At 37.8% G+C, this 17,100-nt stretch overlaps 1 protein-coding gene across 5 annotated transcripts in view; it reads left to right on the forward strand.

The window, feature by feature from the left end:
- Positions 1–98: 98 nt before the first annotated feature.
- The window catches only part of LOC134551067 (dynein axonemal heavy chain 5-like), a 152,061-nt gene continuing 135,059 nt past the window's right edge, over positions 99–17,100 (forward strand). For 2 of the 5 annotated variants that reach the window (XM_063398171.1, XM_063398174.1), the window contains exons 1-14: positions 734–883; positions 1,260–1,446; positions 4,172–4,269; positions 5,732–5,920; positions 6,026–6,100; positions 8,494–8,580; positions 9,677–9,748; positions 10,310–10,411; positions 11,330–11,516; positions 12,209–12,374; positions 12,487–12,580; positions 13,334–13,432; positions 14,773–14,954; positions 16,749–16,868. In XM_063398171.1, coding sequence (XP_063254241.1) covers positions 797–883; positions 1,260–1,446; positions 4,172–4,269; positions 5,732–5,920; positions 6,026–6,100; positions 8,494–8,580; positions 9,677–9,748; positions 10,310–10,411; positions 11,330–11,516; positions 12,209–12,374; positions 12,487–12,580; positions 13,334–13,432; positions 14,773–14,954; positions 16,749–16,868 — 1,745 coding nt within the window. In that variant the 5' untranslated portion in view covers positions 734–796. Of the gene's footprint in view, positions 361–733; positions 946–1,259; positions 1,447–4,171; positions 4,270–5,731; positions 5,921–6,025; positions 6,101–8,493; positions 8,581–9,676; positions 9,749–10,309; positions 10,412–11,329; positions 11,517–12,208; positions 12,375–12,486; positions 12,581–13,333; positions 13,433–14,772; positions 14,955–16,748; positions 16,869–17,100 lie in introns of those variants that run through there. The other 3 variants (XM_063398183.1, XM_063398192.1, XM_063398203.1) reach the window with 3 other exon arrangements.

Genomic DNA, 17,100 nt, shown 5'->3' on the forward strand with positions numbered 1-17,100 from the left:
AGTCGTTGAAATCGGTTGATTTTTTTAAAAATAAACTTCACGACTCCTGTGGGGTGTTAAAGCCATGGGTTGGAGAGGCCGCCTGCTGCAGTGGGTGCCGTCTGGAGGAAAAAGGGAAGCACGCGGAGTGATTTCTTCACGGGATGGGTTGTTAAGCGCTGGAATGGGCTGCCACGGGGCGGTGCTGGAGTCACCATCCCTGGAGGCGTTCGGGAAACGACTGGATGTGGCTCCGTGCCATGGTCTGCTTCACCCGGTGCTGTTGGGTCAACCTGGTTGGACTCGTTCACCTCAGAGGTCTTTTCCAACCTAACTGATTCTGTGGTTCTGAAAATGAATAAGCTGGACAAGCTGTACAACGTACGGTGCCTTCAGATCGGTGTGGAAGTTGTATATCCCGGCGGAGGAGAAGGGAAACCCTTCCCTCAGCCCGCGGTGTCGGCTCTCTCGACCCCGAGGCGCTGCCGTGTCAGCAAGGGACGGGTCGGGAGCGCGGTGTGGGCGCCGGGATCCCGCTCTCAGCGCGGCCTCCCCTGGCTCAGCACCTCGGGAGCGCTGAGGCTCGGGGAAGCTGCGTGCTTAGGGTTCAGTTTGCACGTAAGAGGAAACTGCTGTGCTTTTTAAAAGACAGGTAGTTAGGAAATCAGCACCGGATTGCTGCCTCCAGTGGGAAATGGGGACAGGCGGGGTTCCTCGTGGGGGCTGGGTTGCTCGCTGAGTTTGTGTCGGGGTTGCCATAGCAGCTCCGAGTGCCCAGGGGAGACCGCAGGCTGAGAACCTGCTTGGGACTGCGCGGATGCCGCAGCCGGCGCCCCGTGCCCAGCGCTGCGCAGCGGGACCGCGCCTGCAGGAGCTTCACAGGGAGCTTAACCCGTCCCAAGGAGTGAGTTCCACCTGCGGCAGCCTGACTGGAGAGGAAGGATAATTGTGCAATTAGAAATAAAGGTTTGGTAACAGGCACTCTAAAAGAAGCTTTTATCATAGTGCTTTTATCATATAGCACTTAGTGCTATAGTCTAGTTGAGGTGTTAAGGCATAGGTTGGACTTGATGATCTTAGAGGTCTCTTCCAACCTCATTATTCTGTGATTCTGTGATCATTTCGAAAACTGCTTAGATCTCTTTAAAATCACCGACTGAAAGTAGAGGTATTTTTTCCCCCTTTTCTTGTTAGTCTATCATATTGTTGCTGTAATAGGGATAAAAGTACTGAAGGTGTCTTTATTACAATGTGTAGTCATTTTCTGTATTGTTGTTTAGGTTGATTTTTGTGTGGTGGTGCAGATGGAGGAGACTGTGGGAGGTGAAACCCAGTTAGGGGGACGAGACGAGTCCAGTCCCTCTCATGGTCACTCTGCACAGCAGGAATCAGAGCAACTGAGAGCAACACAGCTTCCTTCTAAACCTCACATTGATCTCTGTCCGCCTCTCATTAATATAAAAAAAGGTAAGGGGAAAAATAATAAGTACTTCATGTCAGCTTTGTATGGGAAAAAAAAATCCGGGAACAAAATGAGAAACCAATTATTAAGTAGAGTGTTTAAGTTTATACATACACTGGGTGGGTAAGTGCTATTCCAAATCTATTCCCAATGTAGGGACTGCGTGTGTTGAATGTGCAGTTTTCAGTTTGATAAATAAATATGTATACATCAATAAACACATGCATATATGTTTTTATATATATACATATATGTATTTACAGGGTCATCCAGAGTGCAACTCTGATACCGTAGAGGTTTCCTAGTGTTGAATTATGTTAACATGATTGAAACATTTTTTCTGTAATTAAAATGAGTAGTGCTCCATAATATAGGGTACTTTACAGTATGACACATAATGTGGTATCATTTCTCTGGAATATTTTAACAGTGATAATGGATTAAATTAGTTAGTTCAAAGGTTATTGAACACAGCCATCTCCCTCTGTGCCTGTGGGTGCATCCCTTACCTATGTCCACTTTACTTATGTATTCACTGACCTTGTGGAAGAGGATCACTTTAGAGAGTACTGAATAAATAAATATTCATGGCAACTGGGAGAGAGGTGTGAGGCCTGGAGGAAAGCTAATGCCCCTCATGCCCTCAAGAAGGACAAAAAAGAGAACTAAAGGCTAGTTGCATCACTTCAGTCCCATAAAAGGTGGTGGAGCAGTTAATCCTGGACACCATTTCCAGGCATGTGAAGAACAAGAAGGTGACTGGGAGTAATCAGTGTGCATTCAGCAAGGCAAGAAATTGTGATCTTTTTGCAAGTAAATGATTGGTTTGGTAGGTGAGGGGAGTGCGGTGACTATGGTCTGCCTTTTCTTCAGCAAGGCTTTTGACATTCTCCTGTTGAGAATTTTTTATTGTTCCCCTTGAAGTGGGGAACACACGTGTGTGCTGAAATATATATATATGAGAGAATAAACAATGCATTGGACCATCTTAAAACCACAACTGATTCTACAGGAAGTCTGCAAAGATGCCTCTTGAAGCAATTCCTTACATACACTTGCACCATCACCAGTCCTGTGAGCATCAGCATGCAGAACCTCAGCCCAGCTGTTGGTCTATCCCCCAGCACCAGCTCTGCTGCCCAAAGCTAGATTCTGAGCCAGGCATTCCAGGATGGCTACAAGATAAAGCTGTGGCTGTTTCTTATCATGAAGGGAAACTATACTCCCGTACAAGGGATTGTTCTGCTCCCAGTATTCCTGCTTTCAACCAGCTTTACCCCTTCTGTAGTTGGACCTTTTTGCTCTCTAGGCCAGAATGTTCTTGGGTTACAAAGAACCACTGATGAGCAGTTACAGTTCAAATTTCCCCTATGCTCCTGTAAGATCCTCATAGAGAAGCTACTGAAGTGTGGGCTGTCTGAGCAGAAAGTGAGATGGATTGAAAACAGACAAGTTCAGAGGGTGGTGATCAGCAGCACAAAGTCTGGCTGGAGCCCAGAAGGTAGCAGTGTACTCTGGGGGTCAGTACGGGGTCCAGTCCTATTCAGCATCTTCATTAATGATCTGGATGATGAGGCAGAGGGTACCAGCAGCAAGGTTGCTGATAACACATAAAAGGGAGGGTTGGCCAATACACCGGAGGGTTTTGCTGCCATCCAGAGGAACCTTGAGAGGCTGGAAAAAATTCCTGCACCTGGGGATGAACAAATCCATGCAGCAATACTAGCTAAGGGCTAAACAGCTGGAAAACAGATTAGCAGGAAAGAACCTGAGAGTCCCGGTGGACAGCAAGTTGAAAATGAGCCAAGAATGGATCTTGTGGCAAAGGTGGCTGATGATATCGTGGGGTGGATAAGAAGTATTGCCAGCAGGTTAAGGAGGGTGATCCATCCACTCCATTCAGCACTGGTAGGCCTCACCTGGAGTAGGGTGTCCAGTTTGAGGCTTCCCGGTACAAGAAAGACCTGAATATACTGGAAAGAGTCCAGTGGAGGGCCATGAAAATGATGAAGGCAGTAGAGCACCTCTCCTATGAGGAAAGGGTAAGAGCTGGGTCTGAGTGGGATCTTCTCTATGCATGTCAGTGTCTGAAGGGAGGGTGTAAAGAAGAGGGAGTCAAGCTCTTCTCCATGATGTCCAGTGGTGGGACCAGAGGCAATGGTGCAAACTGAAACACAGGGGGTTCTCTCTGAACATCAGGAAACACTGTGAAGGTGACTGAGCACTGGCACAGATTGCCCAGGGAGGTTATGGAGTCTCCATCCTTGGAGATATTCAAAAGCCATGTGGGAACAGTCCTGGGCAACAGGCTCTAAGTAACCCTACTTCAGCAGTATCCCTTTCAATCTCAACCACTCTGTGATTCTGTGGATAATACATATTAATCAGGTGAAAAGAGATACAATTTGATAGAAAATTTATATGGAAATCAGTGCTATTAGAATTCTAGTTTTAGTCACAATCTTATTATTTGTATAAAATAGATTAAACAGTAATTCATGGAGGTTTGGTGAACTGCTCATAAGCATTACTACATGCTCCACTGGCGATCCTATTTGCTGCCAATGATGAGAGGTAAATATAATTTTTTGAGAAATAAGATGGTCTCATTTTCCCCACTGTGAGAAGAGGTTAGCTAGCAAATATGAAGACAAAACACTGCAGGTCTTGTAAATACATAAATAAGTGTATTTACTTAAATAATTAGATCTTGTAATTTCTTTTAACTAGAGACGGAAAGCAAATATAGACATGGAGAGAACCTGAAGACAAAGAGCACCGAGCTAGGATCTGCTGTCACAGGATCATCTTTGACTACTGTTCTTCCGGCAAGTGTTTTTGTTCTAAAACAGGTGGTGACTCAACCATCTTTTGTCCACTAAATGTTCTTCTATACAGATGTTTCTTAAGTCTTCGCTGACAAAAGCTTGTCTATTACTGAAGCATGCTGCGTTCCTTCAGTCTCTGTTAATTGCAAGGAAAAGGGAACAGTGAACCCTCAAAAGTGTCTACAGTAAAGTGTCACAGACTTTCTGTGCTCACAGTGTGTGTTGCTGGGATTTTAGGTTCTTTGATGTATTTTTTTTTAACACCCACTGGTTAATGCCCTTTCTTTGCCATGATGAAAATGAATGTTGTTTAAGAATACTTGAATAAGGTCATACTGCATCAGGGAAGGCATATGCAAAAAAAGAGATCCAGATGTTGACATGGAAAGCAGAGATGATAAAAGACTGACATAGATGAGCTGGGAACTGCGTGGTGAATCCCAATTGCCTTTGGAGATATCAGAAGGGTACAGACCAACAACTGCAGGTATTCAGACATTGTCACTGTCTACTGGTCTCTGAGAGGTGCAGGTAGAGACAAGAGTGCATGGAAAACATCCATTCAGTGTCTGGGGTAAGACCAAATGGTAGGAAGCAAAGATGGAAGTTGGTCAGCTTTTTTGTTTTTTAATCCAAGAGTAGGATTGATTAATTACAATTCCAATTAGTGTAGACTACTGGGAAGTGACACAATTTATCTTTATTTTCTTTTGAGTAAAATTTGTAAGGTGCAGAGACACTTCAGACATTTCCAAACCCCAGATACTCATGTCAGTGGGAGCTGTGTGTAGAGGGAAATGATCAGTGTGGTTACTTATTTACCCAAATCTTTAGTTTTCCATATAGCTTATGAACATTTTCTGTTGACTTAAAAATGTTACTCACCATATCTATTTTCAGTCTTGTTCACTCTGATAGGAAGATTTTGAAAAATCCTTTTCTTACATAAATCTCCCTCTTTATAATTGTGCTTCTACCTTGATATGATCTGTATATTAATCATCAGTTGTATACTTATTCTTGTGGTAACTGATTTTATAGTGATTTGGTTTATTTCCTTTGGGGTAATAACTTGACACTATATATGGCAATATAGAGATCGTTCCCAAATCTGGAGTATGGATATAAAGAAGTTTGGAACCTGGATTCACAAAGCTGAGATTTGAATTCGAGCTGTTGTAGTGCTAAATTTGTATTGTGAATTTAGCATGGATCCACATTTGGTTCTGAGATCCTGGGGTTTCAGATATGTAGTTTTCATAGCAGCTTTGTACTGAGAAATAATTCTGGCCTAGCAAGTTAATTATTACTGTTCTTTTCCCAGCGGATTCCTCACATGTAATTTTTTCATGTTCCCGCTTGAAGTAGTTTATGAAAACTTAAAGCTTAAAGATCAATGATATAAAATACAAACCTTACGTGAGGAAAAATAATTTCTCTGTAACAAACTTCTATTTTGTAGTCCACTGTTAAGAAAAGCATAGTACTTTCCAGTGAAAGCAGAAAAGAACTAGCCAAGCAAGCCAAAGTAACCAAAGAGGAGAGAAGAGCTCAGCTAGATGGAAGACACAGGTATTTGATATCAAGATTAGCAGATGGGATAGACTTGAGTGAGCAGCAAGTGGAGGAGATTATTATTTCTGATGACAAGGTAAATATTAATTAAATTGTTATTACAACAAATATTTCCAAAATTTTCAGTGTTTTGAAACTATCTCATGTTTAACTACAATTGTATATATATTTATTTTTTTAGTTTCAACTAGTAGAACAATTCTTTGCCCCTACTGGACTTAAAAAGTTGCTCTTCTTTTACCAAGATGTATTGCAGGTATGTTTCTGTTATTGTTTCTGCAAAAGCAAACTTGCATTTAAAAAAAAAAAATAAATCACACGACTGTTGCAAAATTCAAAAGACCTTAATGGATTTTTTTTTTTTTTTTTTTTTTTTTTTTTTTTTTTTGCTATTTGTGCCAGTATGAAAAGAACTTGTACCTCACTGTATAAATACTTCCATCTTGGCTTACATGAAAATTGGAGGATGCCTTGTGGCATAGTTTGATACTGTTCTTGTTTTCACAAAAGGAAACTTAAAAATGGCCAAGTAGAATAAAAATTCAGATTTCAAAAGTGATAGAGATAATTGAGACCAAGTGTTCATGGTATTCCGAGTTTAAAATACTACATTAGCTAGCATAAGTATTATTGGAATGGGGGAGCTGTCTGTGTAAGAACCAATTTATTTTCTTTTGGTTTGTACTGCACCAACTCCGCTATGGACAAAGCACTCATTCAAGAGAGTGGAAAATGATGCAATTTTGTTCTAAATTAAGGTGGTGTAATTTGTCTGTCCCATTCTGCAGAAAATAAGCTTGGAAAACTGTGACTAGAAATGAGGCAATTGTGGTGGCCAAGTTGTATTTTTCTCCCTTTAAGATTTGAGAAGGAGAAGCCTCTGCATAAAGGGAGAAATATTTTGTTCAGTTCCCACTGAGTGTGTGATATCAGAAGGTGCCAAGTGACCTTGACATTGTCTAACCCAACTGTTGTGGGCTTCCAGAACTGCAGAAGTCCTTCATCAGTGCTTTCAAAATATGCCTGTGAGGAGCCATGGTAGGGAGAATTAACTCACCCTGTGGTGGTATTTTGGGCTCGTTGAGAAGAAAAACTGATTGATAATTATTGATCCTCAGTTAAATGCAGAACGGATTGCAGAATAATTATAACCTATATAAATTAAAAGAACTTTTGAGTGTTTCTGGAATTGCTTAGAGACTTTGTAAAGCACAGAATGAGCTCTGCTGTCAAAACAATTTGATCAGTTTTTCGTTTCACTGGGACTAGGCATGCACATTTCTGGGATAAACGTCTTGTTCTCTGATTTAAATTAAGATGAAACAAAAAATTTCGACATTGTTTTCCTTAACTGACACATCAGAAATAAATGCCCAGCCTGAGCTAAATGAAACGTTTCATTGCTGCATTTAATTTTATTTTGACCCTTATAACCATGAAAAAATTAATTTATGAGGGTTCTGTTCCAGAAGCAGCATAGCATAAAAATCTTTCTGATGGAAAATATGAATGCCATCTCTAGCATCTTCCGCCACATTCTGATGAATGAAGAGATCTCATTGATTTGACTGTTCTGTCAACAATTTGATTTAAAGCACATTGGCAACTGGAGTTTACTCAAGGGCAATATTAGATGTGCTTGCCCTGTTGTTCTTGGGAGACAAAATACTGAGCAGGGCAGACTATTGTCCTGACTAGGAGGCATGTCCTTACCAAGATTTATTAAAGATCCTTTCTTTGCTGCTTCTCATCTCTTTATCTCTCTTTTTCACCAGCAGAGCTGCATGATGGTTACTTGAAACCACGTGTAGGGGTCAGCAGATGCTCATTTGGGGTGGAAGGGAGGAGACAGCCCTGTGTATCACACATCACATGTTTAGTCTAGGAGGAGCTGAGCACTTGACTTTCTAGGAAGAGGGCTCTCCTCAACTTTAAAGAGAAATATACCTGCAAGCTTCTCCCACATTATTTTCTGTCACATTCTTCCAAGTTTCAACAAATTATTTTCGAAAATACATGACCCATAATTAGGGGGAAGCAGGTCTTTATTAGATTTAAGCTTTTTTGTTGCTTCAAAGAGAAGAGATTAAAGATACATCTCAGTGGAGAGGGGCCAGTGGCAGAAAGGCTTCCCAGAGAGAAAGTTTTCTGTGATGTCTGGTTAAAGAAATGGGCAGAAAGCTAAATTTCTTTGCATTGTTGACAGGATCTAGCTGATGGTATTGCTTGTGAGTCCCATTCACAGTTACATTATGACTTTGCAGACCAAGATTCTTTCTGGGAGACATTCGGTTTGTTTTCATAGAGGAGGTTTCACTAGGCTTCACTTCAGATTTAATTTCGTTATCTTTTCTGAGACTTTTCCCTCTTCTTGTTTGTTTCTTTTTTGTGTATGTGGGGGTTTTTTGTTTGTTTGTTTGGTGTGGGTTTATTTTGGTTTTTTTTCCCAGTGAGAACAGGGGAGTGAAACTGTTTACTGGGATTCAGGAAAAGCTTATTATTCAAAGAATGCAAACCTCATGATTTATATCTGGGAATTACAAACAAATCAGAACGGACTTCGTTATAATTCACATATTCATATAGATGAAGTATTTGTATGATATAGTTTTTATTTTATTAACCTCTTATTTATAATTTAATTGCTAGCAAAAGTCAAATGCATCATTGAGGTCAGATGGGTCAACAAACAGTTTGCCTCAGAAGAAGTTATTTATTACCACGGGTTCCACTGAGGTATGGTTGAAAAAATTCATTAGATGACATTTAAAAAGTAAAATATTGAAAAGACATAATGGTTCTACAGTGTTATAAAATTTTTTGTAATTTTTCAACAGATATTTAAGTACTTAGTCTCTGTTCTCATAATGCAGTGTCTCCCATTTCTTGATCTGAGGTTGGCCTTTGTCAGTAAGAAGTACTGATTTCAGGGCAAATAAATCCTTGTTAAAAAATTGCAGATCCTAACATTTTTTTTAATGACTGCATGTTAAGTATTTTCCAGGGCTTGTGCACTTCTAGTTTAAAAGTGCAGTTCTTCAGTGGTTTTCTACACTCTTTCATATAATAATACTGCATATTACTCATAAAGTACCTTTAATAAATCCTTTCTTCCATTCAAATTCTTATAATAAACTCTTCCCTGTAATATCTAAGCATTAGTCAACAGCATATTCAGAGTTGTCATTAAGATTTTTGATTAATTTTGGTTTTTTCCACCTCTTTTGGGGGAAATTGGCTCTTCATATACAATGGTCTTTGAATAAGGCCTGGTGATGCTTTGGTTTTCATGTTTGTTGTTATTGTTGTTTCTTGTCAGCCCCAAAGAGTTTATGTTAGCACTGTAATGCCAGAAAGGATGTAGCAGAAGAATTCTTTCTTGCTTTCAGGGGAAAAGTGAGGTTCATTCCTCTGCCAATTATGCCAACTGGAATGGCTTTTCAAGTTTGTTGCAGTTGAGTTCATGTTAGGTTTTTTTAGTAGGTTTAATGGATAAATAGATAAAATAAGCATCATTCAAGAACAATAACAGGAAATAGCTTAGCTCACAAACTCTCCCTGAAGTGCATTTTCTTAGTAGATGTGCAACACTGGACCAGTCTGTCCAAAAGGGCATTTTTGACTTTCTTGTGTCAGACTGGGAAAAAACAGTATTTGATTTGAGAAGGACAGATTTTCAAAAATCCTGCAAATAGTTTCACTATCTTTTTGAGTAATTGATTTTTACAGTTTTGTTTTCAGCGCGTTTTTAGGGTAGGTAAATTTTTAAGTAAATGACTTTTACTGTAGACATGTATTCTTTTTAACTGTGTGCATTTGGTCCTATTTCCAGGACTTTACAGGAACTTGTGCATTTTTCCTAAGAACATCAGATGAAGTTATAAGTGCATCAAATGTCTCTCAGGTCAGAGCAAAATCATGCAGTGTTCACAAGTATATTTTCTCAGATCTTTATTCATGCCACTGGAGTAAAAAAAAATGGGAATGCAAATGTCTAGTTGTATAATTAACAGAAGTTCTTTTTCATAAGAGTAAGTATTTGTGATAAAGTAAAATTTTAATCATTTATAAATTAGCTACTGCAGTATTATTAAACCCCAAACTTTTAATTAATAAAGATCATTAATAATTAGTCGTTAAAATATACATTTTGATGACAATAGGGAATAAAGACCTAAACCAGAAGATTTTATTTTAAGCAATGAGCCTGAATTCTTGAAACGCTGTACTTAAGCTGTATCTTTTAGGCTTTTAAAATAAAGATAATTCTTGAAACTAACATAAGGTTTTCCAGCCTCTCCTAGTTTGTGCTTCAAAAAGGTACTGTAACAGCCTTTTCTGGCTTTCACAGATACTCATGTTAAGGACTATGAATGTTTCTGCCATGTATCTAAATATTTCACTGAAATAGTGTAATGCTGCAGAAGTCAACATGCATTGTGCTAATTTTTGTTTCTTCCCAAAGGAGGTGAATTTTGGCATGTTTGATTGTACTAATGGAAATATTCTTCAGGGCCTGGAATTCTTCTTGTCCCAGATCATGATACCAGCACTTAAATCCCAACAGGTAATCAAACAATCCATCTTTTTTTTCTCAAGAACATGTGGAAGTACATGCTGCTGCTGCAGTTCTGTCTGTGCATCTGTTGGACCTAGAACAGAGGATATAAGAAGGGAAAAGTCTAGTATAGGCCTTTATAAGAGTCATGCAATTTGTATGTGTACAAATCTTTGAAATTCATGTAGCTACTGTTTATTTTCGAGCATTAGTGCCAGGTTTAATTGTTATGACAAAGGAGAATATAACACAGCAACCATACCAAGGTAAAGCTGATGACTTTATGAAAACTGGATTAAACCTGGATTGAAAGAAGTCTCTTTTGGCAACACAAGGGATCAGTCCATGACTTAATTCTGGAGCATGGACAGCAAGAAAAGTGCTATATCCAGAATATCCAGCTTCTTTGAGTTGTCCTTATTCTGTGTCACTTGTAAAGCATCACAGTTTGTTCAGTTGCCTCTGGGAGCACACATTCAGAGGTGGCAAATACAAAGAAGCTCAATGTCTGTGGAGAATGATGGTGTTGTGGGCTGTTACCGTACACTGTCATTTTTCTCTCCCCAGGAGCAGAAAGAGAGATTAGAGTCTGTCTTATTTGTTCAGAAGGAGAAAAATAAAACTAAACAAAATACAATCCAGTGTGAAATCAGTGACAGCTGACTTCAGAGTCAAGTCAGACTGAAGTCAAAGACTTATTTCTTAGAGCCTCTTGCTTGTTTGTCTCTTCTCATCTAACAGAATAGTCCAATCAATGCACACTTTAAAGCACTGATTAATCTATTTTAAAGGGCATGTTGATAAATCTTCATATACTGCCATGAATAAGAAATACTTTTCTAATGAAAAATACCTTTTGTGGTCAAAAACCAAAAGGAAGCGTAACCTTCACTTTTTTGGTTTTTGCATAAATCATAAAATAATCAGGACTGGGGAGCTGTGAAAGAAGGCTTGAAGAATAGCCAGATACAAGAGTTTCTGTATGCAGTGGATAAATTTGTGAGTACTTTGTCATCATCTAGACAGAATATAGAAGATAAAATTCAGCTCACGAAAGTGGATATTGATATTTATGTCAGAAACTTACAGAACCCATCTGACTACATAACTGCAGGTGAGTAATTTCTACACCAAAGCAAACACAATGATGCTGTTTATAAAGTAAATGTTATGTCATTGGTAAAAAATTACTTTGAAGAATTAATTCATCTTCCCTGAGCTGTATACATTTTTCTACTTACTCTTGCCAGGTTTGTGATTGTTTAATTTTAAGACCATCAATCATTTGCCCATATTTTAGTTCCTAGATCTTAAAGAATTAGGTGGTTGCTTGATATATCATGCAAGCTGTTGTCTGAATCCTTCCTAGTTTACTGGCCAAGTAGTTGCTGAATGGAACCATATACTAGTGTGTACTATTCACTTTCTTTGATACTGGGAAAATCCTATCCAATGTTGTCTGACTCTGTGAATAAAAACACCTATATTTCTAAAAAAATATTTATTTACATATATGTTTTTGTAAGAAAAAGAGTAGCCATGTCTCTCTCAACAATAGCTTTCTACCATTTCCTATTAATTCACTGTATTTCTATCTGTTTCCATTGTAAAGGATATGCAGTAGTAACAAAGTAGGTAGACACAAGTATTATATGCATCTTGTTGTTACAGTCTTGATCTTTTCCTGCTGGTCAGTGATTCAAATATAGAGTTTCTGTAGTCTCAAGAACACTTCCCTTCTGTAGTTTAAATTTCTGTTTTTATTTCTTGGTGCTTATAAAACTGTCCAATTCTATGGTTTTGAAGGCACTAACACAGAGCTCACTGAGAAACTTGAAGAAGTGGTCATGATTTGGACCAAACAGATTAGACAAATTTTAGTGGAGAGTGAACAAATTAGAAGAGAAGCTGATGATGTTGGTCCATCTGCAGAGCTGGAACACTGGAAGTCAAGAATGTCATCATTTAACAGGTGAAAATCCCTGCATTATTTCTCACCAAGTCTTTTAAAAAGGGGATTTTTTAAAAATAAGTGTAAACTTTTATTCTAGAGAGAGATATTAAATATGTTTCCTTCTTCAAAGCCTTTTAGATGAGATCAAGAGTTCAAGAGTAAAGAAAATTATAAGCATTCTTCAGGCGGCAAGATCAAAGACATTAAAACAGTGGAAGGAACTGGTAATTACTACTTTCTAATTGGAATGTTATATTATTACAGTACTGTATTTGTAGTATAGATAGAACCGAACACAATGCTAAAAATAAAAATATCTTTGAGTGTTTATGCTGGTTTTACACTGTGGTTTATTATCCATTTGTTGGAACACATAACATCAATGATTCTGAAATTAAATAGATAACTTGAAAATAAGTCAGTGCTTTGCTAGTATGTCTTTTATTAATAGTATAGGTGGAAAGGTTGTGTGAAAGTAAAGCAGTGCAGTAATACAACATTTTTCTGTCTCTGACAAGCTGAACTCTGTGCAGGCCAACTGTAGAAGTCTGAAAGTCCATCATAATGCTTTTAGAATTGTTGAGAGTGAACTGCTAGTGGCATAACAAGTGTTTAGTAAACAGTGTTGGGAAGCACCCTGGTAACATTTCAGGGATCTGGTCTAAGTTCTGTAGAATGGGTCCTGTGCTGAAAACATTCTAAAATCTAAGCTGGATCCATGAGGAGGAAAAAGCTTTGGAGGGCTAAGTAAGGAGTTTCTTTAAACCACATCCAAAATGTTGCTGACCTTGGAAGATCAATTTTTGTATGTAAAAGCAGTTATTTCTTATGTGAAAAATAAATAGCATATGTGAAAGCACTTTTGTGGAAAGTGTTTGCAAGATTTAATTGTAGCCTTGTGTGCTGTAAAAAGAAAGAACCAGTTCAGAAAATTTTCACAGTAATAATTTTATTCGGTTTTTTTCTCATCCCTTCAGGATGGTAGTATAACAATTGCTGCAAATGAAGCTAAAGACAATGTGAGATATTTATATACATTGGATAAATTTTTTGGTCCACTTGCCAATGCTTCACCTGTAAGTACTATAAAGGCACTTAATGTGAGATTCAGAAAAGAAAGGAAGGGCATTTGTTCCTGTAAAAACCCTATTTTTTCTTTTAATAGTTAACTCTTTTACTTACTTTTTAGTGGACAGCTTAACTCCTTAGACATTAGTGAATTGAGCTCACTGATTTTGAATTAACCAGAGATAATAATACCTTTTTTTTTTAAGTAGTTATCATTCCAGAAGATAATTGAAAGGTATGAAAAAACTAAGCATCAGATTGTGTTTTTCTTAACCCAGTAATGAGCTGAATTGTCTTTGTGAGCTTGGGTCTCACATATGGCAGCTCTTCTGTCTGCGTGCTTTAGTTAGGAATTATTTGTGATTGTTTTAATGCAAAAGTTACAAAATTATCTTAAAACTTGGATCAAGCTGAAATTGGTCAGCTTCCACTTATTTTAGAGGTTACAGCTGTTTCTCTTGTTGGTGGCACTATCATCCTGGTTGATAAAACTTATTTTCATAGTCATGTGGGTCTCAGAGTCCATTTTTTAAAGTGAGAACATGAATTTTAACTATACACACACTAGACAAAATTATCTAAGCTTGCATAGTTCAGAACATTTACCTATAATCCAGCTGGTAACAATTTTTCTAAATAATATTTTCAAAGCTTGGTCTCTTTTGAATCCGTTCTGCTATTTTACACTGTACTTCTCTTCTGTTCTGCCATATTGGACTTGACTTTTAGATACCATAGTTTTGTTTTTCTTTTCTGGACCAATCTCTTGTTCTGGGTTCTCAGTGTATCTGGCTTGCATACATTTCTCTGAAATATTTCTGTGGGACAGAAAACTCTATAGTCCAGTGTCCAGTAAAAGTGAGGTTATTGTTGCCTTGCCTCCCTCTTCTGGATTTCTCTTCTGTACAGATCTAGGCAAAAGGAGCAAAGGCCAAATTTATTGTTGTCCTTCCTGCAGAAATCCAACTCTTTTCCAGCAATGTATGACCTTTTTTTCTCTGGCAGTATGTTCCTCTGCAAAGCAGAGCACCTTACACTAATTACAGCACCTCCTTATGCTGGAGGCCATGGCCATGCAGAGTAGAGCATCTGGTTCTCCTGTGGAAAATCCCAATCTGTGAAAGACCTATTCATTTATTCATTTATTCATTGCCCTTTTCCCATGCTTTTTGTCTTGGTCAAGGTGTGATAGGTCCCTGCAAGTGAATTGGGTGGTCCATTTCGTAATGACAAACACAAAAAGATGTTTGTCCTCTGATAAACATATTCCCAGAGCTGTCACAGTTTTCATTGTGCTAAATTTCAGGAAATTCAGGTTTCTGTCTTTCCCATTTTTTTGCTGTTACAGGAAACAGTGATGGAACACATTCCCACTTTAATGAACCTAGTCTGTATGATCTACTGTACATCACCATACTACAACACATCAGAGCACATGACATCCCTGTTTCTCAAAATCACCAATCAAATGATTAACACATGCAAGACCTATCTATGTGAAGGTGTTTCAAAAATCTGGGACCTGGACAGGTGATAGAATATTAATAATTTCATCTTCTGTTGTTGACATTAGAAGTAAAATTACAGATTAATCATCAAGATTATTAATAGTAAATTTAAGTAGCACTTTGTTGACTTACTAGTCACTGATTCCTATGTTAATTTTAAGCTGGTAACTACAAGTTCTGTGTAGAATTAGGAGCTCTGCAAAAATGGATTTACTATGTGTTTTGAAAAAACCTGTTATTGGAAACTGTGTAATCTATACTAGTATACAACCCTCAATATATTGTCCACATGGATTTTTTTAGACCAGAACACACTTAAGAAATTGGATCTGGGAACTGAAATACTTCATAAAAAAGGTCCAAGGACAGACTGGCAAAGTTCCATCCAAGATTTATATTTTGCTGTTACTGGACATGAAAGTCAGTTTGAGGAAGGGAACAATATATAGCAGGACCAAAATCACAACTCAGTTGTATTGTGGGGCATTTCAGGGAAGGGATGAGTTAGCTGCTCTACAGCTACTTGTCCAAGTGCTACACTCAGAATTACTGGAAGCACAGAAGTGTTTGTATGAAAATTATTAATTGAGTAGTGAATGCTGATGTCACTGACAGAGCAAGTGTATCTGAAGGATGACAAGTGAAGGTAACAGGAGGAACACGTGCTATAAGAGCAGGTCAATTATTTTCATACAAAAAAAGAAGGGGAAATGACAGAGAGAAGTTTAAGATGAACATGACGTCTAAAGTTGTCAGCTAGAAAATTAATAATTGGAATAGTCTCTTGGAGTAGTCTAACTGGAGTAAGATTAAGGGTATTTACAAGGAAAAGGTATTACAGGCTTCATCAAAGTAGACAGTCAAGATGTCTCTGCTTAAATTCCAGCCAATTCAAAGCGACACTAAGGTAGGGTAACAGGCTAGGAGACATAAGAGTAAATCTAACAATTTTGGTTCCTCCTGTGTTTTGGTGTAGATAAAGGGAATTTTTTAGAAATTACCTGTAGTCGATTAAGTACTGGTTATGTTTATTCTAAGAATTAATGTAAATAAAAGTTTCTACTTTTTTGTTTGTTTATTCTAGCTGAATTTATTTCTCAGACATCCTTCTCATTTACTTAATCTGCTATCCCTGCAGAAATTTGTCCCAGTTAATGATTTCAGACTATATGATTTGATTATCATTTTAATTCCCAGTAATCTTTTGGAAGATGAGAGACGAAACCAAAGTGGAGGAACAGCTCAGGGCAAAAGGTTTATGGCTCATTTCCATGCTTCATCTATGTATTTCATGTTGTACTTCAGAGTCACTGAACATCTGTGTGGAAGATGTAACTATCTATCACCTTAGGAACTAAGTTCTTCCCGGTGTATCTTCTTAAAGAAACAAGGCTCATCCTTATTTTAGTGTGGAAAAATACTTCTCTAGTCTTGTCTGCTTAGGGAAAAATACCCAACAAAACAAAGAAACAAACAAAGGAAAACCTATCAGCAATACTCAGTACAGAAGATGAGAAATGGCCAAACTGCAAGCATTTGATAGCATTAGCTTGTTATACATCCTTTGTGGACTATGCCATGCAAGTTTTGGATTGATGACAACAAACCCTAAGATAAAAATATCCAATCTAGATAACAGGTTCAAGTGAAACACTTTTGACTCAAAACTATAGTTTTTTGAGTGTTTTTGAGTGTGGTATATAATTTTGTGTTCTTATTTTGTAAAGTTGCATATCTGACTAAAATATTTTATTTTTATTTCTACTCTTTTGAAGACCTTAAGATGATTCTCTGTATTCTGTATTTTCTTCCTCAGGCAAGAATTGCTAAAGAGGATACAACAATGCATTTTCCTGAAAGAAAAGTACAAAGCATCCTTTCAGAAAATTAGGGAGGAGCTAAAGGAAAATCGAAGTAACAGGCAGGTTGATATCAGGTAAATAATTCACTCAAACATTGAATCATATTGATGAGTACAATTTAGAAATGAGATGTAATTATATCTGCTGGCTAACAGAAAAGCTAAATATGCAATTAAAATTAAGTACTTTTTATAATCAGAAGATGACCTTGGGTAGTGTGTTTTTATTTTTCTTCAGGAATAAACCAGGTTTTTGCCAGTCACTTGTTGATTTGGCACATGTCCAATGGGACTTCAGGGGAATTTA

Source organism: Prinia subflava, chromosome 1 (assembly GCF_021018805.1).
Source record: "Prinia subflava isolate CZ2003 ecotype Zambia chromosome 1, Cam_Psub_1.2, whole genome shotgun sequence".
NCBI classification, from domain to species: domain Eukaryota; kingdom Metazoa; phylum Chordata; class Aves; order Passeriformes; family Cisticolidae; genus Prinia; species Prinia subflava.